The sequence below is a fragment of the Lepus europaeus genome, chromosome 12 (assembly GCF_033115175.1).
Source record: "Lepus europaeus isolate LE1 chromosome 12, mLepTim1.pri, whole genome shotgun sequence".
NCBI classification, from domain to species: Eukaryota; Metazoa; Chordata; class Mammalia; order Lagomorpha; family Leporidae; genus Lepus; species Lepus europaeus.
This window is the reverse complement of record NC_084838.1, coordinates 77,910,230-77,936,397: the sequence shown is the minus strand read 5'-3', so window position 1 is coordinate 77,936,397 and position 26,168 is coordinate 77,910,230. Positions and strand designations below refer to the sequence as shown.

General features: G+C 40.7%; 1 protein-coding gene across 4 annotated transcripts in view; it reads left to right on the top strand.

The window, feature by feature from the left end:
- Positions 1-26,168, top strand: part of TRPM3 (transient receptor potential cation channel subfamily M member 3) — a 948,117-nt gene that overhangs the window by 639,489 nt on the left and 282,460 nt on the right. For all 4 annotated transcript variants that reach the window (XM_062207082.1, XM_062207079.1, XM_062207080.1 and 1 more), the window contains exons 2-3: positions 15,098-15,177; positions 16,459-16,663. In XM_062207082.1, the coding sequence (XP_062063066.1) occupies positions 15,098-15,177; positions 16,459-16,663 (285 nt within the window). The remainder of the gene's footprint in view (positions 1-15,097; positions 15,178-16,458; positions 16,664-26,168) is intronic.

Sequence of the window (26,168 nt, the reverse complement as noted above, 5' to 3'; positions counted from 1 at the left end):
TAAGAAATGTATAGAAGCATGGTACATTAGAGAAACTGTCAACAACTTGGCTGCAGCATAAAGTGTACAGAGGTTTGTAGGGAAATTGAGATTGGATTAATGACACTTCCAGAGCCAGAGGCTGAAGGCCTTAAATGCTGAAGTGATTGTGTTGGGACTGGGGAGCTATTCAGAGGTATTGATCAGGGGTAGCATTAATGGCTTTAAAAAAAAAAAGATTATTTATTTTGAAAGAATTACAGAGACAGAGATCTTCCATCCATTGGTTCACTCCCCATATGGCTAACTGCAGCCAGTCCTGGGACAGGCTAAAGCCAGGAACTTCTTCCAGGTCTCCACATGGGTGGCAGGGGCCCAAGTGCATGAGCCATCCCCAATGCTTTCCCAGGCATATTAGCAGGGAGTTGGGTTGGAAGTGGAGCAGCCGGGAAACAAACTGGCACCATTTGAGATGCCAGTATTGCAGATGGCAGCTTTAACCACTACACCATAACACCAGCCCCTAATTAATTGTTTTAGAAAGAACACACTGGTACCAGGGTGCTTCGAAGGCACCTGGCTTTGATATCCTTTATTGTTGCTTTACCTTACTTAATGGCATTAACACAGTACATTCATTTTCATAAATTAAAAACAGGGAGTCTTTTCCCAAATTTCAATCATTTTTGTAACATAATTTTAACTAAAAATCATTTTTACTTTTTTCATTCAGCAATTCCCTGAAATATTGATTAGCATGTAAATATGTATATGTTTTTATGGGGTTCAGTAAAGTGTTTCAACATGTACATATAGCATGAACCAATCAAACGAAGCAATTAACCTTTCCATTCCTAGCTTTTCTTTGTGTTTGTAGCCTACTTGCTCCTCTCTTCCAGTTCTTAGTGTAGTTGTGAACTATAGTCACCTCACTGTGCTGTGGAACAGTACAACTGAATACTTTAAAAAAAAAAAAAGATTTATTTATTTATTTATTTGAAAGAGTTACAGAAAGAGAGAAGGAAAGCAGTATAGAGAGATCAATCTTCCACCCACTGGTTCACTGCCCAAGTGGCCACAATAGCCAGGGCTCAGCCAGGCTGGAGCCAGGAGCTCCCCAGGTCTCCCATGTGGGTGGTAGGGGCTCAAGCACTTGGACCATCTTCTGCTGCTTTCCCAGGGCATTAGCAGAGAGCTGGATCAGAAGTTGAGCAGCTAGCAAGCTAATCGGCACTCATATCGAATGCTGGTGTCACAGGTGTTGGCTTTATCCTTTATGCCACAATGCTGGCCCCATGGAATCATAGAGCTGACTAATAGAGTATGTGAAATACAATGTATTGGAGTGAAACTGACATTTTGTTTATAGCCCTTGTCTCTTCCATTGAGGAACAGTGTTTTTTTTTTTTTCTTTATACTACTTGTTGAACTCTTTTACTTAAAGTAGGGTTCACTATACAATCATTATGTATACTGAAAATAGATCCTTGTAGAAATTAAGAGTGTGAATATCAGCTTGGGGGGAAGGGTTGGAACATGGGTGGGAGGGAGCTCAGGGTGGGAAGTGCCACTATGTTCCTAAATCTGTACATATGAGTTATATGAAACTTGTATAACTTAAATACAATTTAAAAAAAGAAATTATCAGTTCTAACAGTCTTTTAGTACCTGTCATCCAACCTCCCTCCATTGGCTTCTCCCCCTTCCCTTCCCAGTCTTTATTAATTATGGTGCTAAGTTCAGATGGACTATTTTCTTGTACATATGAGACAGAATGTATAGTGTCTGTTGTTTCAGTGTAATGACTTCCAGTTTCATCCCGTTCACTGCAAATATCAGTATTTCATTCTTTTGGGGGCTGAAAAATACTCCATTGGATACATATAACATATATATTTATTTTTAAGATTTATTTTTTACTTGAGAGAGTTATACATAGAGAGGAGAGGCAGAGAGAGAGAGAGAGGTCTTCCATCCACTGATTCTTTCCCCAGTTGGCCACAACAGCCAGAACTGCGCCGATCCGAAGCCAGGAGCCAGGAGCTTCTTCTAGGTCTCCCATGCAGGTGCAGGGGCCCAAGGACTTGGGCCATCTTCTACTGCTTTCAAAGGCCATAGCAGAGAGATGGATGGGAAGTGGAGCAGCCGGGACTATAACCGGTGCCCATATGGGATGCTGGCGTTTCAGGCCACGGCATTAACCTGCTGCGCCATAGCGCTGGACCCCATATAACATATTCTTTACTCATTTATCTATCAAAGGGAGCTAGATTGATCCCATGTTTGACTACGATAAATACTGCTGCAATGAGCATTTGATGATTTTATTTCCTTTGGCTATATCCCAGAAGTGGGATAGTTGACTCATATGATACATCTATTTTTAGTTTTTCATGAACCTCTGCACTGTTCTCTGTAATAGCTGTTAATAGCTGTACTAATTTGCATCCCCAGCAATAGTGTAAAAGACTTCTCTTTTCTACAAATGCACCATTTGTCTTTTTTGTTTTTGTTTTTGTTCTCGAATCATAGTCATTCTAACTGAAGTGAAATACACCACACTGTGGTTTTAATTTGTATTTTCTTGACCACTAATAGTACTGAGAATTTTTTATGATTTCGTTGGTCATCTGTAGTTCTTTTCAGAGATGTGTATGCAGATCATTTGTCCATTTCTTAAGGGGATTATTGGGTTTTGTTGTTGTTTAAGTGGTTTTTTTTTTCATTCTTTGTGTATTTTGGATATTAATCCTTTGTCAGATGACTAGTTTGTAAATATTTTCTTCCATTTTCTATTGGCTGTCTCTTAATTCTGTGATTGTTTTCCTTTCCTGTGGAGAAGCTTAGCTTGAAATAATCCTTTTCATCTAATTTTTCTTCTGTTGCCTGTGTTTTGGGGGTCATATAAAAATCATTTTCCATGCCGTGTCTTAAAGTATTTTCTTCTGCCAGTGCCATGGCTCACTTGGCTAATCCTCCACCTGCGGTGCCAGCACCCCAGGTTCTAGTCCCAGTTGGGGTGTCGGGTTCTAGTCCCGGTTGCTCCTCTTCCAGTCCAGTTCTCCGCTGTGGCCCGAGAGGGCAGTGGATGGTGGCCCAAGTGATTGGGTCCCTGTATCTGCATGAGAGACTGGGAGCAAGCACCTGGCTCCTGGCTTCAGATCAGTGCAGTGCTGGACGTGGTGGCCATTAGGGGAGTGAACCAACAGAAGGAAGACCTTTCTCTCTGTCTCCCACTGTCTATAACTCTCTCTCTCTCTCTCTCTCTAACTCTGCCTGTCAAAAAAAAAAGTATTTTCTTCTAATATTTCCATAGTTTCAGATCTTATATTTAGATCTCTGATCAATTTTGAGTTGATTTTTCATAGTGTGAGATGGGGTATATTTCAATCTTATGCATATGGATGCCTAGTCTTCCCAGCATGATTTATTAGAGTGTCCTTTCATGTATATTTTGGGGCATTTGTCAAAAGTCATTAGTCTGTAAATGCATTGATTCATATTCAGGGTATTTACCCTGTTAGTCCACATGTCTGTTTTTATGTTAGTACCATACTGTTTTGGTTATAATAGCTGTATGTATATCTTGAAATCTGATATTGTGGTGCTTCCAGAATTGTTCATTTTCTTCAAACTTGCGTTGGCTCTTTGGGGTCTTCAGTATTCTTTATTCTAGTTCTGTGAAAAATGTTATGGGTATGTTCATGCAGATTGCATTGAATCTATAAATCACTTTGAATAATATATGGTCATTTTCATAATGTTCTTCCAACTCAAGAATGTGAAAGGTCTTTCCATTTCTTGTATATATCTTCAAATTCTTTCCTTGGTAGTTTATGGTTTTCACTGTAGAGGTCTTTCCCATCCTTGGTTAAGTGTATTCCAAGGTATTATATTTATTATTTGTTTTATTTGTGAGTTTATATATTTATTTTTGAGTTCTTTTATTTGAAAAGGAGAGTTACAGAGATAGGAGAGACAGAGGGGGGAGAGATAGATCTATCAGTTGGTTCACTCTCCAAATGGCCGTAACAGCCAGAGCTGGACCAAAGTCTCCTGGGTCTCTCATGTGGATACAGGGGTCCAAGCTTTTGGGCTGTCTTCCATTGCTTTCCTATACACATTAGCAGGGAGCTGGATTGGAAGTGGAGCAACCAGGACACAAATTGGTGCCCATATGCGATGTTGGCATCACAGGTGGCAGCTCAACTTTATATGGTACATCTCTTCATCTCATTGATCTTTTCTATTGTTTTTTAGTCTCTATTTTGTTGATTTGTACCCTGATCTTTATTTCATTCTACTAATTTTAAGTTTGGTCTGTTGCTGTTTTTATAGATCCTTGATTTGCATTGTTACGTTGCTTCGTTTTATCTTTCTATTTTTTTCTTGATGTAGGTACTTCTATCAAATTTCCCCCTTTATATTGCTTTTCCTGTATCCCATAAGGCTTGCAATGTTTTGCTCCATTTTCATCAGTTTCAAGGAATTCTTAAATTTCTCTGATTTCTTCAGTGACCGGTTGTTAATTAAGACATAGCTCTCTTAGTCTACATATTTTTATATAATTTCTAGAAAATCCCATTTGTTATTGATTTTTAATTTTACTCCATTTTGGTCAAAAAATTTACTTATTTTTCATTCTTTTGAATTCATTGAAATATGTTCTGTGGCCTAAAATATGGTCTATCCTAGATAATGTTATGAGTGCTGATGAAAAGAATGTGTACACTGCAGCTGTGGGGCAGAATGTTCCATAAATGTCTGTTAGGTCCATTTAGTCTACATTCTGTTTTAATTCTGATGTTTCTTTGTTGATGCTGGGGATTGGGATTGGGTTAGAGTCCAGGTAATATATTCATTGATGACAATGGATGTTGAAGTCCTCACAATTATTGTATTGGAGCTTCTATCTGCCTTTATATGTGATAATGTTTGTTTTATAAAATTAGATGCATCAGCATTAGAAGTATATACATTTACAATAGTCATATCTTATTGTTGATTTGATCCCTTAATGATTATATAGTGCTTTTCTTGTCACTTTTTACAGTTTTTGTCTTAAAGTGTATCTTGTCTGACATAAATACACTAGCCTGCTCACTTTTAATTTTCATTTGCATAAAATGAATTTTCCCATCCTTTCATATTCATTCTCTGTGTGTCTTTACTGGTGAAGTGAATTTCTTGTATATCATTAGATCTTGCTTTTTGAAATCCAGTCAGTCTGTACCTTTTATTTGGGGAATTTAGTCCATTTATATTCACTGTTACTATTGATAAGTAATGACTTAGTACTGTCATTGAAAAATGCTTTCCTGTTTATTTTGCATTGAACCCCCTTTGTTCTTTTCTGATTGAGTTTTGTGCTTTCACCTTTTTGTGATGGTGGTTATCATCATTTCTGTAGGGAGGACTCCCTTAAGCATCCTCTTTTATGTTGCTGTCTTTGAACTCTCCATCCTGTGAGGTTCCTGTGTCTCTCTTTCTGAGCTCCAGTGTTCTCCCTTGGGATTCACCTCAACATGCAGTTATTTTAACTCTTAGGAGTAGATGAACCCTGGACATCTCCAGCCAACCAGCAAGGAGAATTTCCTCTAATTTAAAAATGATGGACTCATTTTTTTACAACTCCAAAGTTTTACTCTCAAGCCATAGTGTGTGTTAAATTTCAGGTTTAGCCAGTCCTTGGGCTTAATATATTTGTATAAATATAGCAATTAGAAGAAGAACGTACATCTGGATTCCACCCTTAAATCCCCCTTTAGGAAATGCTGGTCCATCTCTTGACATTGTTTTCCAAAGGAACAGTTGATGTGTGAGGAAATCAAATGATTTACCTGAGTCCTTGATGGGCCTACAGTGTGCCATCACTTTAGATGCCGAGGTGACAATGTAGTGGTGGTACTAACAAAGCTTCATTTTTAGTACCGCTGCCACGCCCTCTATTGGCATCAATTCATACACACATCGTTTTTCTATGCCAGGAGTTGACCAGAATACACCAGTTCCAGCCCACCTTCTATTGGAACAAAGCCATGCTCATTTGTTTACATGTTGCCTGTGGCTGCTTTTGTGTACAATAGCAGAGTTGAGTATTTAGTCTGTATGGCCCACAGAGAATCTAAAATCCATCTGGCCTTTGGCAATAACATTTGCTGATGCCTACTCTGTTTTGTACTCTTTTGTTGTTGTTGTTGCCATCAAATTTGGACATCAAAAGGACAAAAAATAAGTTGGGCACTTTTATAATAATGAAATACACATTTTCCATGTTAAAATCTGGTCTCTACTGGCAGAAAACCTGATTTGACTTTTTAAAATTGTTGCTGTATACAAATAGAAATTTTTTAAAAAATTTATTTGAAAGAGTTACACTGGCAAAGGGAGAGATGAAGAGAGGGGGAGAGGGAGAGGGAGAGGGAGAGAGAGAGAGAAATCTTCCATTCACTGGTTCACTCCTCAAGCAGCTTCAAACAGGGCAGAACCAGACCAAAGTCAGGAGCCAGGAGATTCTTCCAGGATTCCCATGTGGGTGCAGGCACCCATCTTCTACTGCTTTCGCAGGCATATTAGCAGGGAACTAGAGTGGAAGTGGAGCAGCCGGAACTCGAATCATCACCCAACATGGTGCCACAAGATTGCTTTCGATCTTAAATTCAATCACATAGTTATTAAGTCTTTTAAATATTGTCTACATATTTTTTAAAGATTTAAATTTGTTTGAAAGGCAAAGTTTGAGAAAGAGAATTTTTGATCCACTGGTTTAACCTCCAAATGGATGCAACAACTAGAGCTGGGCCCATGCAAAGCCAGGAGCCAGGAGCTTCTTCTAGGTTTCTCACATGGGTGCAGGAGCCCAAGGACTTGGGCCATCCTTCACTTCTTTCCCAGGCACATTAGCAGGGAGCTGGATCTGAAGTAGAGCAGCCGGGACATGAACCTGGTGTCCATTTGCATTACCAGTGCAGCAGATGGCAATTTGACCCACTACGCCACAGCGTAGGCCCCCACCCGAATATTTTTTCATTCTGTTCTCTTCTTGTCTTCATTTTTGTTTTTTTGTTTTTGCTTATTTTTCCTTTCTAAGGAGAAATAAACATTCAACAGGGAGTAGACTATGAGGCACTTTCTATGAACTTCATATTAAAGACAAATACCGCTCCCAGGACCCTGAGCGTTTCTCAGTGACACAGAAAGTCACGGGTGAAGCAGCACAGCAGTGTTTTCATACGAGGTTGTGATGATCGCAAGGACCCCTTGATTTGAGAAGGTAATTAGGTCCAAAGAGGCGTACAGCTCTGAGCCGCACCGTCCATATGGATCTTTTTAAAATCTTGCAACAGAGTATATTACCAGCCTGTTCTAGGTGTAGGTTAGAGAGAATAGGAATTGAATACCAACAAGAAACCACAAGTGTAATGCTTACTGTGATTGTTTTTCATTCCTATCTTTATGTAATGGCAGAGTATCTCATTCTCATAATCTGTCATTAAAGGAACATTACATGTGAAGACAATATACTAAAATAAAGTTTCTAGGGGCTGGTGTGACATAGTGGGTAAAGCCACTGCCTGCAACACTGGCATTCCATAAAGGCACCCATTTCAATCCTGGCTGCTCCACTTTTGATCCAGCTCCCTGCTAGTACATCTGGGAAAGCAGCTGAGAATGGCTAAAATGCCTAGGCCCCTGCCACCCAGGAGCCAGGTTTCGGCTTCGCCCAGCCCTGGCCAGATGCAGCCATTTGGGGAGTAAACCAGCAATGGAAGTTCCCTCTCCCTCTCTCTGTCTTTACCTCTCTCTCTGGAACTTTGCCTTTCAAATAAATAAAAATCTTTTTTAAAAAATTGAAAGTAATCCCATAAAGTGTTGAAAATAGTATTTAGTGAAGAAGGAAGTTGAGAAAGCAGAATCTTTATATATTTTGTTAACTTGGGAAGATTATGACCAATGTATTTAGTCTCACAGATACACTGCAGACTGCAAGCTCAGTGAGTCTTCCAGGCATTTATCTGCCTACCAGCCTTCCTCCTCTCTCCCCTTCCTCTTTCTCTTCCCTCTTCTCTCTCACTCCCCTCCCCCCTTCTTTCTTTCTCCTCCTTTCTCTCTTTCGCTCCAGAAAACTCACCCTGCACATTCTAAAACTTTCCTTTCCAACTCTTTCCCACTGAGCCCTCTCTGTTCATTGAATTATTTCTAAGTCAGTTCTTGAGCTATTCTTTCCTGTTAACCTCTTGTTATCATCAAAGTTTGAGAGCTCAAAAACTATGTATTTTCTGACTACATAAAAATGTAGTTTTCTGAGAACAAATATATGGCTACAGAAAAGATTTGAGAGAAGATGGAAACAACAAAAGGAATAAAATAAAAACTAGCCATAGTTACCACCCTAGAATGTCCTGTACCTATCATCTCAGTATGTATTTAATAATGTTTTCAGTATTTGCAGTGTGTTTATGCTCACTATATATGGCCTGTTTTATTTTTGTGAAACAACATCAAAATGTGTATTTCCATATATACTAGTCTTCTGAAACCTGGTTATGATCACAAAATGTCTTGAACCATACCTTATTTAGTCTCCTACTGATGGACTTTTAATTTGTCTTCCTTTTTTTTTTTTTTTTTTTTTGTATCATAAGTAATGCTGCAGTGAACATCTTTGTATGCTCACAACTCTGATGATTCCCTTAGAACAAAATTCTGGGAACGTTACTTCACAGAAGGAGGTGTGTGTATGCTTCTAAGACCATCCCCACATGTTATGCTCTAGAGAACTCCTGAATAGGTAAATTTAATGTGAAAGTTCAGTCCTTTAGTTTGTGGGGATCCATTGTGTATTTAATACGAAAGTTCAGTCTGTGATTTTTGTTTAGGTCTTGGTCATTGTGATGATTTCTCAAATGAAAGGTAGTTTATCATCCCTTGTCTCTAGGAGAAGAACCTTGGGAATGGAGAGGCCAGAAAACATGGGAGATGGGGAGGTATAAATCCTAGAAAGAGCAAAGAGCCAAGAAAATGGCTTTGGAGTGAATCCACGTTTGAAGTAAGGCATTCCATTCCTGTGATGGCTCTTTCTGGGTATCTGCGTAACACCTGCCATACACTCTGACAGCAAACCATAGGAAAATAGAAACCAGAGTCTGCCTTTACAGATTGACAGTCCACAAGGCTTGGTAGAGACACCTCTCACTTTTGTCTCTGGGAAGAATAAGCTTTCGGTTTAAACGGTTCATATATTCACTTTTTAAAAAGTAACTTTTGGCCGGCGCCGCGGCTCAATAGGCTAATCCTCCGCCTGCGGTGCCGGCACCCTGGGTTCTAGTCCCAATCGGGGCGCCGGTCCTGTCCCGGTTGCTCCTCTTCCTGGCCAGCTCTCTGCTGTGGCCCGGGAGTGCAGTGGAGGATGGCCCAAGTCCTTGGGCCCTGCACCCGCATGGGAGACCAGGAGAAGCACCTGGCTCCTGGCTTTGGATCAGCACGGTGCGCCGGCTGCAGCGGCCGTTGTGGGGTGAACCAATGGTAAAGGAAGACTTTTCTCCCCGTCTCTCTCTCTCTCACTGTCCACTCTGCCTGTCAAAAAAAATATATATATATGTAACTTTTGCCTTGTTAAGCTCTTTTGTCATCCAGAATGTTAACTCATCTAGTTAAGAACTCCTATTATCAGGGGGGAGGGGAGGGAGGCCCTTTTGGATGATATTTGAGTGTCCTTTATATGTGACTGAATACCAGCCAGGATTTCTCAGTTGGACTACTCCAAACACATCGCAGTACCATTACCTTCAATCTACGCCCACATGCTGTAGTGGTCGCAGCTCATCTGTTTTTTAAAAAGCAAAGTGTGGGTTTCCAATCATGCATTCGCAATAATCGGGGAGAGACAGTAGAATGAGAACTGTGACAGGCACGTCTTGTTATTGACATTTTAGCAGTTGCAGAAGGTGCCTGGCAAGCGCCAACTTTGTTCTCCTTGGGCTCATGGTCAGAGACCAAAATATTCTTTTACAACTCTCCAAGTTTGTAGCAGTTCCTCTTTAAAGAAATGCTATCATTCCATTCTTCACGGACCTGGAACAATGCCGCTTGTGTGCTCCAACCACTTGGAGAATTAATACACTGTTTCTTTAGAAGGATTTGCTTTCAAAGTTGAACTTCCAGAACCCAGAACACCTTATCACACTTTACTCTCTCAAAGTGGAAAAAGAGAAAGGGGCGGGGAGGGCTGAGAGCCTGTTAGGACTTGTGCCAGTTAAATCCGATCTCGCAGGGGATATGTTTTTCTTCTGGCGTCAGATTAAATTTTCAAATCAAGCAGTGTTTGAGGCTGCAAGGGAATGTCCATGGGATTCTTAGTGAAGCTAATCCCAAAGCAGTGGCGCATTCCAAGGGGCTAATCTGCCCAAGTTCATTGCTTACTTGAAACGTCTCTGGGGGAAGAGCTAGGCAAGTGACTTTTTTTCCAGTGGGCGGTCATAAGAGCATTATTAACGGCGTGACCAGCCCCAGCCACAGCAAAATGAAAGCAACAGGAGCTGCTCGGGGGACTGACTGCCTTTGCCAGTGGCCAGAGTCAACGCACAGGTAAAACGATCGCAGCTAACTTTTCTCTTGTTCAACTGCTCAGTGTTGGATATGGAGACCTGGGGAAAGACCCAAAGACACCCAGGGAAATGTGGAGGGGAAGCCAGAGGCAAAGATGAACCTGTGCCTTCAGGACCTTGTGGGCTGGACTGTGAAATGGGAAAGAGTGGCAGGGAGAAGCGTGGGGAAGTTTTCCTGGTCATTTGTTCCCATAAAGTTAGCAAACTCTTCTTCTTCTGGTCTTGTGGTTACTAACCTGAGTTGTTGTTGCTGTTGTTTTTTTGCTGAACTGGCCTGGGAAAGAGTGGATTGCTATAGCACTTTTGATGGCTTTTTGGAGTGGGATTTTAAGACACACTGTTTGAATGTGCTGGAAAGGAGTGCTACCAGGAGAGCTTGTTGATCCTGTAGCTGGAAGGGAGGGCACTCAGAGAGGATTCAGAGTAAGCTGGAGATGGTATGGTATTGGTGGCAGAGGCTTTGTGAAATAGAATCGAAACCCGCTTAAATGAAAGAATTTAATTTTTTTCTATTTAAGGCAACATTTACTGGTTTTTTGTGGTTGTTTCTGTCATTTAGATGTGTTGTTGACTGTTCATTTACCTCAAAATGAATACTGTATTCTTCAAGGGTAATCATTAGACTTTGTCTAAAATGTGGATGTCCTCAATTTTGTTTTGAATAAGATGTCCTTTAATGATTAGCCTTTGAAGAACACTTCCCCATTACACATCACACATGACTGCTAATGCAGAAAGACAAGAAAGAAAATAGCCCTTCACAGCCTCAGTCATGGTTGTGTGACCGTTCCACCTTTAGAAAAGAATGCAAAAAAGTGATTTTCTGAGGAGTAATAAGAAGCCATCCTCTGCAAGAATGCATGAGACTTCCGAAGCATATTTAAAAAGAAAAGATTTTAGGACAGTCTGTCTATTGAATCTTTGCATTATAAAAGTATTAAAAGATCAGCTAGAAAAACGGCATGTCAAAACTATTTCATGCTTTCTAATAATCAGGAGAACCATCCTGAGTTATCATAGCTGGATATCGAAGTATATGAAGCTTCATGCAGAGTGGTTCAAAGCCTTTGAACACAAGAAGGAAGAATTAGTTGGGAACAAGTTAAACCATGATTATACATCAAATATGCCTTCTCCGAGAAAATAATTTGGAAAATCTAATACCTGCCCCACTAAAGACCTGAATACAGGCACCATAAAGCAAAATCCACAAAGTAAATTATGCCTGATAGTTTGCAGAGGTTCCAATTCATGTGTGATACACGCATTCTTTCTGTTATGCATTAAACTTCTCACGTACAATCATTCAGTCATGAATGGTGGAAAGATGTCTTACATTTCCCTTTGCTGTCTCTCTCAATGGTGTTTGCTTTGGCAAGGGAAATGATTCATTGCCTAATAATAAGAAATAGAAAGTGATTCTCAAGCCTCTTGCTAACAGTGAGGTAACTCTTCACCTTTGAGAAAGTAATTGAGATGCTAAGCCATACACAACTCAAAGTGCTCTTACTAAAAGGCTGACAACCCAGCTGGCATATGCTAATTCTTACCTCAAACCATCACACTGAACCTTCTATGGCCCTCTGGGTTAAAACCAGGATCCATGAGCAAAAGAAAGAATGAGAATGTCCTTGCAAAGTTGACTCCGTGCATCACGGCCCCCTCAAATGCTCAAGTTGAGTCCTGTTGCGATTACATTTCTTTCATGGACGTGTGATAATGACCATGCCACCCCTTTGGCTGACTTCCTTCTCGTATTCTGGTGTCTTCTGAATGCCCCCACCCCATCCTTTTCCTCAAGAAAGGAAGAGGAGATAAGAGAGTATTCATTACTGCACAGGTGAGGATTGCATGAGGGAAATGAGAAGGTAAAAGATGTGAGTGGCCTCTAGGCGTCCAATTCTTGGCAGGTACCACCGTGCTCCCAGGCGTGCCCTAATGCCACTGCCCATATCCAGGGGACTTGGTCGGTCACAGTTCATTTGGACAGGCAGGTTAGCAGAATGGGTAAGAATATGAACTCTGGGGTCAGACGGCTAAAGTTCAGGCCCTGACTTGAAAGCACATTTGCTGCATCTCTCTGCCTCCAATTCTCCTTTGGTAAATGGATACCATAGGAGTACCCTCCCCCCAGAGGTCTTAGGAGGATCAAAGGAAATCATACACACATGACACAATGCTAATCACATGAAGGGCCCTGGATAAATGTTAGCCATTGCTGTTACCTGTGGTGCTTCTGCTTGGTAAGTCAGGTGCTGTATCTGAGTCACCTGCTTTGATTCTGACACTCCTCCCAAATAGCTGTGATTATTCACATGTTATGGAAGAGCCTTAGAGAGGTTAACTAACTTTTCTAGGTACCCTGTCAGTGACCATCCAGACCTCCTGGGCACCTACATCCCCAACATGAAAGAGTCCAGGTCACCTCTGTGCCCAAGAATTTTGTAGTAGCTGCCTCTGAAATTTTTTGAAATTTTAGTGCCAGAATCAATGAACACAGACAGGGCTGTTACCTCTTCTTGGGGTGAAAGCATGGTACCCAGAAAATAATAGCTTGTGCTCCATGTCAGGTGTTACTACTGCACCTATCTAATAGAAGAGGAAAACTGAGGATCAAAACACTTGCGTGCTCGCTCCATGCTGCAGAGTCAACTTCACACCACTCTTTCTACCTGCACACTTTATGCTTTTCCCAGTTTCTCTAAGGGACAACTGATCAGCACTCCCTGAAATTCCCAGATGCTCCCCCAAATGATCCTCATGAAGGCTTGGTCAAAGTGGACCATGAAAGAAAGAAAGTACCTTCTCTCCCTCTGTTCCCCATGGTGTGGGCAAAGTTGGTTTCAAATACCCAGGGAAGAACATGTGCCCGTCTGTGTGCCAAGAGATGGTATCAGTGAAAGAATTCAGTGTCTGGGGAAAATCAGAGCCTATGAATAGTTTAACTTACAGGCTTTCTACAAAGATAGACTGGTTATCTATGCCACTAAGCTCATTTCTGTTGCAAAGATGGAATCCTTCGTACCTTTTTAAGAAGGTAAATCTTGGGAAAATGATGGTGGGACTTTTTTCACTTCCTTCTAGCAAAGAGATTGGACTATGCTCCCTTTGTTTGATGTATGTATAGAGGTCCACCTGGACCCCAGGATCTCTGAGGCAGTGTGGGTGCAATGTTTGAAGACCCAGAAATTCTATGACCTCATTGTGACCATGAATGAAACCGGATGCAGTTCCATTGGGCCACTCAACCACCTCCCCCCATGTTGCTATTTATAAAATATGCATTGTTGTCTTAGAAAACGCCCATCTGCAGTCCCACACCATTGCATAGCCCTCCACTGTGAGAAAGGAGGGGATGCGAGGCTGAGACATTGGGGCAAAGCAGAAGTTAGCCCAGCGTAGGCAGACATTTGAGTGGGTGGCGGAGTCAAGTGCGGTTTCTGCCAACAAATAGTGGCTAGTAACAGTTAACACCAGTCGTGGAGACATGTCAGGTAGACAGCTCAGTGGTGCTTTGGCTCTGTTCTAAGATTAAGAAGTTGGGACTGATGCTGGGTTACAGCAAAGATGATACCACATAGAAATAACATCACAGGTTGCTGTAGCAACTTCCGTCTGAAATGCTTGGAGAAGGAATCTTCTGAGCAGCCAATTGGATTCCATGGGAGGCTCCTCTGCTATTTCAAATGCTGGTAAAGGAAATGGGAAAGGGGCATGATGCATATTCTGCATTGGAACAAAGATCCTACAGTTTGCTGCAACCTCCTTTGTCTGTCTGAGAACCCAATATCAGGGGCAGGACTTTTGGGAGGAGAGTCCCAGTAACGTCCATTGTAAGAAGCTGAATTTGTTCTGCTTAAAGATATGTGGGATGCAGAAATAATGGGCCATCTTCTTTCCTTCCAAAGGTATTACCTGTGAAATTTTGGACTATGATAAAGACATTTTTTTTTCTTTCTGATGTTTTCATTAACTTTTTCTCCTTCTGTACTTAAGCATTGCTAATTTGGATTTTAGAAAAAGCATGGTGATGGATTAGAGCTTTGAGTTATGTGATTCCCCTGCCATTTTTCCTTTCTTCTAGAAGGAAAACTAATAGAGATATTAGCTTGAAAACCTTATAATTATTTAGGTGCCTTTCTTGATACCATTGAGTAGTTGTTTTCTATAAGGTTGTTTTCTATAAACTCACTGTTCTCTCTCTCCAAGTCAATTATATCTGTAAATGGCAATGACTTTCTGTTCTTCAGAAATTATTGTGGATTTATGTACCGTTCCATCACTAACATTTTAAAAATAATGACTATTTCCTTTGATTCTGACATTATGTTAAATAACCTAATCAGCAGGCTCCAGAAGTAATTGATTTTGTTATATGCAGTATTTATGTTGAATAACTCAATTTCAATTCAGTTTACAATAATATAGGCTATTATGTGATTATAAAATTTTGCTTCCTAGTCAACAATATTTAAAGGTTATGTTCACCTTTCCTCTCTCTTTTTTTCCAGGCTCAGAAATCCTGGATAGAAAGAGCATTTTATAAAAGAGAATGTGTTCACATCATACCCAGCACCAAAGACCCCCATAGGTAAGCATCTCACTGTCTCTAATGTCTTGAGAATGTGAAGTAGCAATTATAGAAACAGTACTGATTATTACCCACTGCTAGGGAAACAACTTTAAAGGTCATTTTTTATATTGTTGGATGTTTTTGAAGCAATCATATAGGCACTATATAAAATGCCTTCTCTACAGTTAATTCTTAGTCTAAGTGCGTAACATAGACCATTATGGAAAGAAAGAATCACACATACGCCAATGGGTTAGATTTTTTTGTTTTGTTTTGTTGCTGATTTTCCCTTGGAAGTATTTTGTGAAAATATTTAGTTTACAGCAACATGCATTCAAATAAAAGACTCCTATCTGATTATCACATGTACTACAGACCTTCAGATTCCCATCCAAGCTCATTGTTAGTAGCTGGCTTACCTTCCTGAAGATTAACAAGGCATAAGGTGGGGTAAAGTAGCATATGTAAATATATATAGAGAGATGTGCATACACATATATTCATGCATAGAAACTCATTTATTAACAGCTAATTTAATGAAGTAGTTGAAAATATGGATAATAGAGTCTTCGACACCAACAATGTGACCTTGCGCAAATGACCTAACCTTCAAAACTAATGTTTCGTAAAATGGATGCTAAATTATGAGTGTTTAATAAGCATTAGTTATATACAAGTATTCCTCATATTATTACTAGTGTGGTAATGAATGCAAGACATTTATATGATACAAGGGGTGAATTTTAAGTTTTCACATGTCTCATGAATATTTTCTTCATCATTTAAGAATGCTTAAGCCTGCAGATTTTTATCTCAGAATTAGATATTTGACGGCCAATGTCAACCCAGAAGAGACGAGTTAGGTTGAGACTCACATAGACATGGGATCTCTCATTCAAATGTGCTTGTTAAAATGCTTCCCTCTAAGCTCCTCCACTTCCTTAATGCCAGATTGGAGAGCTGAGAGCTGTAAGAATAGAAAAATCTAGAGAACTTTGTTTTGCGGGTGTCCTATCTTGAAGTGCAGGCCATATGTGAACAAGGACGATGGAGAAGGGCAGGAAGCATATTCAAGCCTAAGTAGCTGAAGGAAAATGGAGCAGTGTTGGAAACAAGATACGTGTGTCACACAAAGCCTGAGTTCACCATTTGCCTGCTAACAGCCGCATGAAGGCGTTTTCGCCGAGAACTCACTGAAGTGGGCTGACAAAGCACTGCAGAATCCTCCAACAGACTGCCTTTAGTGTGTTTGCCAACACTGGCTAACGCCAGGGGTTCACCATCCCTCTCCCATCACAGGTGTTGCTGTGGACGTCTGATCGGCCAGCATGTCGGCCTCACACCCAGTATCTCCGTGCTTCAGAATGAGAAAAATGAAAGTCGCCTGTCCCGAAATGATATCCAGTCCGAGAAGTGGTCCATCAGCAAACACACCCAACTCAGCCCAACGGATGCTTTTGGGACCATTGAGTTCCAAGGAGGAGGTCATTCCAACAAAGCCATGGTAATCAAAAAACTATTCAGTCGATGCCAATGCTAACTAGTGTCTGACATAGGATTGGTTGAGAGTGTGAGATTTAGTCTTGGGTGAAATCTCAACTCTGTCACATCCTGACAGATGACTGACTTTAATTACCTTGCTCTAGAGTGTCTCAGCATTTCCTGTGTAAAATGCAGGAAAGAAAACCTTCCTCTAGGGTTTTTAAATGATTAGTGAAATCAGACATACTGTTATTAATGATAACAAAGCAAATAGCTTTCTTTCATCACCCACTATTTATTATGTTATCTGCAAAAATATTTTTCTCAATCCATTTCTTTCCCTTTTTGGTGAAAATATGTTACCTTTATGTTTCTGTTTCGCTGTGTTTGTAAATAGTAAGTTTCTCAGTTCAAAGTAGAAATGATCATCCCACTCTCTTTCCTTCCCTGTGCTAACAGAGGTCTTGCCATCTACATTGAGTGCTTTTTCTCTAGTCAGCTGTGTTCAATAAAGTCCTCAATGGAGGTTTTCTATATGAAAAGTGTTTAGGGGACAGTAGAGGCTTTAGAAAACATACAACTTCGCCTTTAGTAGTTGTCACTTCTAAATTTTAACTTTCTTCATAGAAAACTTCCTACTTGGCTGAGAGATTTTTCCAGGAGAAAAGTATAACATGTGTTTTGGAATTTCTAGAAATGCTATTATAGTCCAACAAGATTGCTTCCAACATTGAGACAGAGTGTGTGTGTGTTAACAGATTGGAGCAGTTGGAAGCGGCTGCCCTTAGGCATGCCATGGAATCTTCTGAGTTTGGAGGGGAAATTTTGCTTCGAGAAGCATACTGCAAAATATAAGAGGGCTCCCAGTCTAAAAATGTACAACAAAGCCACCCCTCTCCTCTTGTTTTTCCTCTTCTCCTCTGCTTTCCTTGCTACTATCCCCAACTCCCACTGCAACAAGTACTTTATCAAGAATGACCGAGCTATTCAGTCTGTCCTTTCCTGAAAGAATGAATCTTGAGCTATTTGTTAAATTACAACCAAGTTGCAGCTAACATTGGAAAGATAAGAGGTTGCAGCTTGCAACCTGTCCAACAAGGCTTGAGAAAATGAAAAATGGGTTTATTATTCTTGGCCAACACCGAACTGAGGGAAATGGAGATTTGTCAACTTTCTCACCCTCACTTAAGGTGTTTGCCTACACAAGATGACTAAGTGTCCCCAACTTAGTATAGCCCCTGTCTACAATATGAGACTGAACATGAATGAGGGTATTTCAGAAAGTTCTGGAAAAATGGAATTAAACCTTGAGTTTATTTGGATGCAAAAAGTTTTTGAAATCCATGCGTAGATTTTTTTTCATAATACACATTTTCCATGAACTTTCTGAAATATCCTCATACAATGTAGGTTCTCTGGAACCATGCATTGAAAGTTATATAAGGCCGGCACCGCGGCTCACTAGGCTAATCCTCCGCCTTGCGGCGCCGGCACACCAGGTTCTAGTCCCGGTCGGGGCGCTGGATTCTGTCCCGGTTGCCCCTCTTCCAGGCCAGCTCTCTGCTGTGGCCCGGGAGTGCAGTGGAGGATGGCCCAAGTGCTTGGGCCCTGCACCCCATGGGAGACCAGGATAAGCACCTGGCTCCTGGCTTCAGATCAGCACAATGCGCCGGCTGCAGCGGCCATTGGAGGGTGAACCAACGGCAAAAGGAAGACCTTTCTTTCTGTCTCTCTCTCTCACTATCCACTCTGCCTGTCAAAAAAAAAAAAAAAGTTACATAAGTTCTCACAAGAGAAGTGCTACAAATGAGGAAGCAGTTTTCTGGATTATAATCATTATAGAGTGGTACACTAAGCACCTTCCCAGCATTGTGCCATGATCCCAGAAGGCACAGGGCAGGCATCTAGTCATGACTGTTAATGTTCAGCGTCAAATCTGGAGCATGATTGTGATGGTAAGTGCTCCTCAGAGTCCCCCTCCAAAGTCAGCACCTTAGGAAACTCTAATTACCGAGATAGGTCATTGCCAAGCACACATTAATTGGTCTTAGGAGGACAGATTTCAGAAAATGTATAGATCATAAAAGGAAAGTAGTCTATATTTTCATCAAATGATAGCTTTGATGGAAAATTAATCCCTAGCACCTGAAGTTTATAAAACTTAGTGTTGCATCACAAATAATTTCTGCCCGTTTTTCACAAGTTCAGTCTACTTTCAGAAGATAAAGCTTTCTGTCATAAAAATCTTAAAGAATGGAGTATTTGTGTAACAGTAAAGAGTGTGGATTCTGAATTCAGCCTGTGTTTAACCCAGGAACCATAGAAATGCTTTGTGAAAGGAAGAATGTTGCTCACTTCCTCTGTGCCTCAGCATTTGTTCTGTTGCATGGATTGTTGATCCTCCTATCATACATAGTAAATGAGATGACATAAGTAACACTTTGCACACAAGGCCATGCACACAATAGTTATAAAACTTAATCGAGCTGCTACTTTTATTACTACAGGCTGAGCATCTCTAATCTGAAAATCCAAAATCTAAAATGTTGCAAAATCTAAAACATTTTGAATGCTGACCTGACACTTTAAGAGGAAAGTTCCACACCTGACCTCCTATGACAGATCATAGTCAAAATGCAAACACACAGTACACAACTCCTTCTGTGTTCCCATAGGAAAAAAGTCCTGCCCAGCCCTCTTCAGCTGGGATGTATCTTTCCATGCACATTGAGATCCCCCCCCCCCACAAACATACTTATTTTGTGTATAATGAAATGGCCTGCATTCAGGCTGGACCAGTGGCAGAGACTTTGTCCTATCCCCAAAATACCTCATTATGTATATGCAAACATTCCAAAATCCAAAATACTGTGGAATCTGCATCTCTCCTGCTCTCGAGCATTTCAAATAAGGGATACTCAATCTGTCTCATTGTTATCATTTGCTTCAGGCTCTGAAAGAATTTACAAAAACATTTGACTAGTATTAGAAGGACACCATTTGAATGAATATATTTTTGTAAACTATTTTAGAAAGTCATGGTATACTTTTCTGCATTGACACTTTAAAACAATTCCAGAATTTCTGACTCCTTAGCCCACTAATGAACCAGAGAATCTGAAGCCACATTGTCGTTTATTTATACCCTGGCTCTGTCACTCGCTACTGGCTGTGCGACTTGGTCCAGTTGACTTAGAGTCCCATTGACCCACAGTCCCGTTGACCCAATTTCCTCATCTGTAAAATGGATGCAGCAATTCCCACTTCACAGGGCTGACTGAAACAGTAAATGAGTCAATAGGAATGTTCTTCAGAAAGTTCGTGAAAAATGCATGTTATGAAAACACTATGCATGGAATTCAAAGATTGTTTAGAGTAAAATACACTTATGTTGTAACTCTACATAAATATTTTCAAGTTTTAATACTTAAAACTGCCTGGTATCAAAGCTGCACAGTGTTTGCTGTTATTACTCCCTCCTGCATTGAGGTCATTTATTATAGCTATGAGACAAACTTTCCAGTGGATTAAAATAAGAATGCATGACCTTGCAGCCAGAGAGAATGAAACCTAAGCCTTAGCCTCATGATCTACCTGAAAAATCTTGGTTAAACCACTAATTTAGCTGAGCCTCAAGTTTTCTTATCTATCAGTATGAAGCAGACGTGGTTGCCTTACGTGATGTTTGTAAGGATTGGAGAGGAGATAAAAAGAGCCTAGTGTACAGCCAGGGCTCAAGATTTATATGGAAATAATAATGCTTTGTGAAAAAAATTAGTGGTAGAGCAGTGAAGCAGCTTCCTTTGAGTGCAAAGATGTGTTAGAGTTAGAATTAGAGCCCTGGCTGCCTAAGTCCACAGGCTCCTGGAGTCTGTTGAACATCAGCGTTGGTGACAGTCACTAGCTGGAAGCTAGTATTAGCAACTCCAGCTCAGTACTCGCTCACTGTGTCTCTGGAGGCTCTGTTACCTGGTGGCACCCGCTCTACTTTAGTTCAACACAAAACAGGTGCTGTGGGAGTGCTGTCAATGAGGGGCAAAGCCAAGATCCCTTCGCAATAGATTGTTTTCTCCTACCTGAGCTCTCCTGAAAATTTTAGTGAGTTGGACCCTAAGAGCCTGGAGACAAAACTCCAAATGAGTTTATTAGAATGCATGTCCTTCCAACGAGTCATCAAAATACTTTTTGCAATTACTCTCAGACTTTGTAGCAAACAGTAACAGTAGCAACTAAAATTTATTGAACATCTGCTAGGTTCCTGTACCTCTGCCAACTACTTATTGATGTTATTTCATTTTTTATGGCAGAACAGAATAATATTCTGGAGCCCAGAAAACCCAAGTAATGTGCACCCTGTCACACAGCCCAGCATGATACTTAACAGTGCAAGGAAAGAAGAAGAGGCAGCTAAATCTTTGACTCAGCTCCAGTGGACTTGGTACATTTGTACACTGAGCTCGGGCAGCCCTCCTCAGGCTTCACGTGGCTCTGTCAAGCCCAGAGCTGTCTGCTGGTGATCATGTCAGGCATGGCCAACTACATGATTGGTGGCACCCAGTGCACATGGAAAATTTAAGGCCCTGGAAGCAACAGGGAAATCAATCCCCCATTCCAACAGCTGGCAATTCCAACACTCAGTAGATGACTGACCCACCCCAGGAGGTAGCGACCTCGATGCTACGACATATTCAGTATCCAAGGTGGGTGCACTTCCTGCCAAAGTGCTCATGGACCACCCCTTGTTGTTGCCAACCTGAGATAAAGGTAGCCATTGCTTTTTCCTTGTCCTAAAATGCTTCAGGGCACAGAGTTGGCCCTGACCTTAACTCTCAGACCTGGACTGTCTCCATCCTGAGGAGGCAGCAAAGAAGTGAGACCAGGGACCATGTGTAAGCTGAGACTCTGATCCCTCTGCACATGTTCCCCTGACCCACCAGACTTCAAAGTCAAGGACAAAATTACTATTTTTAAACTTGCATTATTTATTTGAAAGGCAGAGAGATAAGACACAGAGATTTTCTGTCTGCTGGTTCACACTCCAAACGCTTGCAACACCTGAGGCAAGGAGCCCAATCTGAGTCTCACATGTAGGTGGTAGAACCCAACTATTTGATCTATCACCTATTGCCTTCTGGAGGGCACATTTATAGGAGGTGGAATTGAGAGTGGAGCCAGGACTCCAATCCAGGCACTCCAATATGGAATGGAGGCATCCCAAGCTGCATCTTAACCAATAAGCCAAAAACTTCCCACTAGAATAAGATTAATAAGAATTTCAACATAGCAAGTACAGAGCAATGAGTCCCAAACACTGCATTTCAAATGTCCATGCTGCTCAGTCTTTGAGGTTAGGACTGCCTTAGATGGCCTCAGAGCAGTTTCCATGGGGCATACCTTTTTTTATGAGTCTAATCAGCTAAATGAGGACCATTTTCCCTTTTTATTACAATAAAACTTTAACACATAGAAATTCAGCTATTTGTCCAGATACTAATGAGCACTGTGTCTACATTGAACACTTACCCTTGAATTATTCTGATTCTCCTGTCTAGACAATGGACTGGAGTTGTCCATAAGTCAGAGGTTTCATTTTGTGCCAACCTGTGCTGCCTTTATCTCTCATCCCATCAAACAAAGGGAACAACAACCACTGTCTATTAAAAACCTTCTGTCTTTACATGGGGGAGACATGGTTAAGTAATCACCAGACCAACTAAATATGTCTTTGATCTGCTTCTAACAAGAAGACTTTAAAGCTGAAATGATTTTTTTAGCAAATGGCCAAAAACTCTTGAGGCAGATTTACTTTTATTAATTTTTTTTAAAAATAAGATGTAACATTAACTTTTTCCAACCAGGCAACCCCAATTGAAGCCTTTTTGTCTTTAAAATGCCAGTGTGATCTAGATTCAATGTGGTGCAGTCTGCAGGAGTCGTGGTTGAATTGATAACTGGAGAAAAAAAGAGTCCTTATCAAAATGTTGCAGGTCCCATTAACGCCTGTCTTTATTCATGAGTCCCATGTGTCTGTCTCACCCCATAGGTAAGACAGCAGTAGGTCACACGACTTTAGCCACCAAAGACACTTGAGGGGTTGATTTTCAATTCAGAGGCTCACAATCTCCTGAGAGTCCTTTACGAATTCCCACACCCCAAACTCAGTTTCTAGAGTCTCATTCATTGGTTTGGTGTAGAGCCTGGGCATCCAGAGATTTTTGAAAGGTACCCAGATTATTCTGTTCAGCCAGTGTTAAAATGTACTAGTTAATCCCAGTCTCTCTACCTAATTTGTTGTTGAGGTAACTGGAGCCCAGAGATGTTAAATTATTTCCCAGAGTCACTCAATTATTTAACAAAATTCTCAAACTCAGCTTCAGCACACTCTGTCAGCTCTGTGTCTTCTTGGTCGTATGTGCCTGGAGCAGATCCTAGCTGATAGATTGGTTTGCAGATATACAATGGAATTCAAAATGCTTGTTTATAAATGGGACCAAATAATGTTTGTTTTGTTGCAAAAAAAACTATGATATGTGTGCATAGTTTTTTTCATAATAGGCATTTTCCATGAACTTTGTAGAGATCACCTTATCTACTGGGTAGTTGAAAGGAAGCTAATTACTAATGTGTATCTAGATCTGTTGTACATGGTTTTTGAAAACTTGGTAATGGAAATTATAAAATCGCTATTTGATGAGGTTAAACTCTAAAAGTATGATCAGGAAGAGTCTTTGTAAGATTATATACTGGGCTAGGAGAACTACGAGTGCTTCTGAGTGCTTTGGAATATTCTGTCCTCAATTTCCAGGCTTCATAAGCTCCAGTGCCATAGTCATGGAGCCAGCACTTCACCAATAGAAATAGTGACAGGAAGGAGCCATTTGATAACTGACAGTGAGAAGTGATCCTGACTTCCTTTTCAGTACCAAGCCACTAATCACAAGCCCCCCAAGTCCAATCCCGCCTCATGCAGGGACCTGTTAGTTCATTCAGATGCCCATAAAAGTCAGAAGGGAGGACCAGCACTGTGGCACAGCAGGGTAAGCCACCACTTGGCATATCAGCATGCCTGGTTCAATATCCAGCTACTCCACACTTCCAATCAAGCTTCCTGTTAATGAGCCTGGGAGACGAGATGATGGCCCAAGTACTTGGGTCCCTGCCCCAACATGAGAGACCCAGATTGAGTTTCTTGGCTCCTGTCTTTGGCCTGGCCCAGACCCAGCTGTTGGAAACATTTGGGAAGTGGCCCAGTGGATGAAGAAAAACTTTCTCTGTGTCCCTCTCTCTGTCACTCTATGTGTCACTCTGCCTTTTAAATAACATAAGTAACTCTTAACAAAAAAAAAAAATCAATGAAGTACAGGGTACCAAGCACAGAGGATACTAAAGCTCTGTTGTGGCCGTTGTTTTACTAGAACAGGTTCGAGGTAACTTAAAGTGGACTCAGAAGGCAACAATAACAGCTGCATCTGCAGATACTGTGTCCTCTCTCAGGTACACTTCTTTCTCTAAGTCTCAGAGTGTAAATTATTTAGAAAAGACAGCAGTGCTGGGCTTGATTATAAGTAAAATCAGATTTGCTTACTAATCATCTCTTCCAATTAATGCTGAGCTGAGTCGTGGGCCAGGTAAGTATAACCCAATTAAGGACTTGTATCCAAGCTCCTCAAGTCACCCACTCAATTCTCTTTGGGTTTTCCCTTGCTATTTGCTCTACTTATTAGATCAGGTTGAGGCCCTTTTATAGTTCTCAAGTAATTTAGATAATTATTCCTATCCTTCGTGTTCACATTTAGCTCTAACTATTGAATCTGCCAGGGTGGAAGCCTTATTCCCTGAGCCTTGTGGGCAGGGGGTACAAAACAGCGGGGAAGATGGAGGGGAAGTCAGAAGCAGCAGAGGCAGGCAGCAGTGTGGTCTCTGTCACCTTAGACTCTTCAGGGGTTGAATTTCAGATTTTAAAACTTGTCTGTCTTTGCATTATGCAAATTTGATCTGGGAGTTATCATTGGTACTTTGCAAACAGGAAATTAAATGAATCCCACTTCGCAAAACAAAATAGCTAGTCACCAAGCCGTGGCTAGCCAAGCAGCTTTACTGACAGAAGCAGGATATGGTTTTGAGAAGTTTCGTAATTACTCCATTGATTTCCAGTTTCTACCTTGTAATCTCAAGGCCACTGAGCTGGCAGGATCTTTGGCCGGTCTTTCTGAAACAGAATAAAACTAGAATCCATCACTCACATCCCTCCTGATCCTAATCACAGATCTATAGAGAAGCCAGAATCGACTGTTCTCTGAGGAAACATCCCATCTCTTTGCCTCGAGAAAATTTTATGCTAAATAATTCTGGCAGGAAATCCATAGAGTACCCTCTATGACCTGTTCATATGCTTAGTGAAGTTTTATATTATTTCTGGGCATTTGCTTTGGCTTCACATTTATCCCCTATAAGTAGCTGCTATCTAACTCTGGAAAATAGCAAAAACAATATGGAATAAATTGCATTGTCATTTTCACTTCCAAACTCTTATGGGTCATCAAACTAGGAATTTAATAACAGTGATTGCAATTCCAAATATTTTCTTTCTAGGGTGATTTCATATCTATTAAACCATCACAAGAATTAGACTCTCAGTGCAAAACAAAGGACTTAGCAAACTTGGAAAGCTGGTATCAGCAAAATTATCTCAGCAGTTTAATGTAATATATTCTGCTTGGCCACGGCTTTAATTACAAGTGCCAATTTTAAATGTGACTACAAAGAATTAGGAAATGAAATGATGCTTGTCACATTTCTAGACTGGAAAATAGGACAAATTTCCCACTACAGGCTTGGAAAAAAGGCATTAGAAATACTGTTAAAATAGATCTAGCAATGATAGGCTAATTATTTAGAGCAAACAGTAATTAACGAATGCCAAGTGATTATTTATAAGAGTGAATGATGGCACTGCAGGATAAGGAGGATGATTTGTCATGTAACATTCTCAAGAGTGTAGCCAGATGTATTGTTCTGAAGTTCTTCTATGTTTTCATTAAACATTTTCATTAAAACAGTTGGGCACAGTTACATGGGTAAAAAATCAGGGCTAAAGAGGTGACTGATAAATTAGGAAAGCCAAATTGCTCTATAAAACTTAAGTTCAGAACGCCTAAGAAAGATGATTTTTTTTTAATAGCACCAGTCTGTTGTAATGACTGTGATAATGCTGGAAAAAGGATACTGTCTAGTTTTAGACAACTCTGTAGGCTCCAAGTCTGGGGCAGTGAAGCCAGAATAAAGTTGAATTCTCCTTTGATAAGTGAATAGTAATATTTCTAATGATGAAGCAGCAGGAGTGGTTTTAGTGGGAAAAAATGCAGTACAATTGCTTGTGCTAAGTGGAAAGACTTTTCTTGAGTAGCAGGCAGAGTGAAAACTCCAGTGTTTGAGTTAGGCACACAGGTCCTTGACAGGTCTGCCAGGTGTACTCTCTTTGTTACCAGTCTGAATGCACACTGCGTTCTTAGTTCTTTCCAAAGACA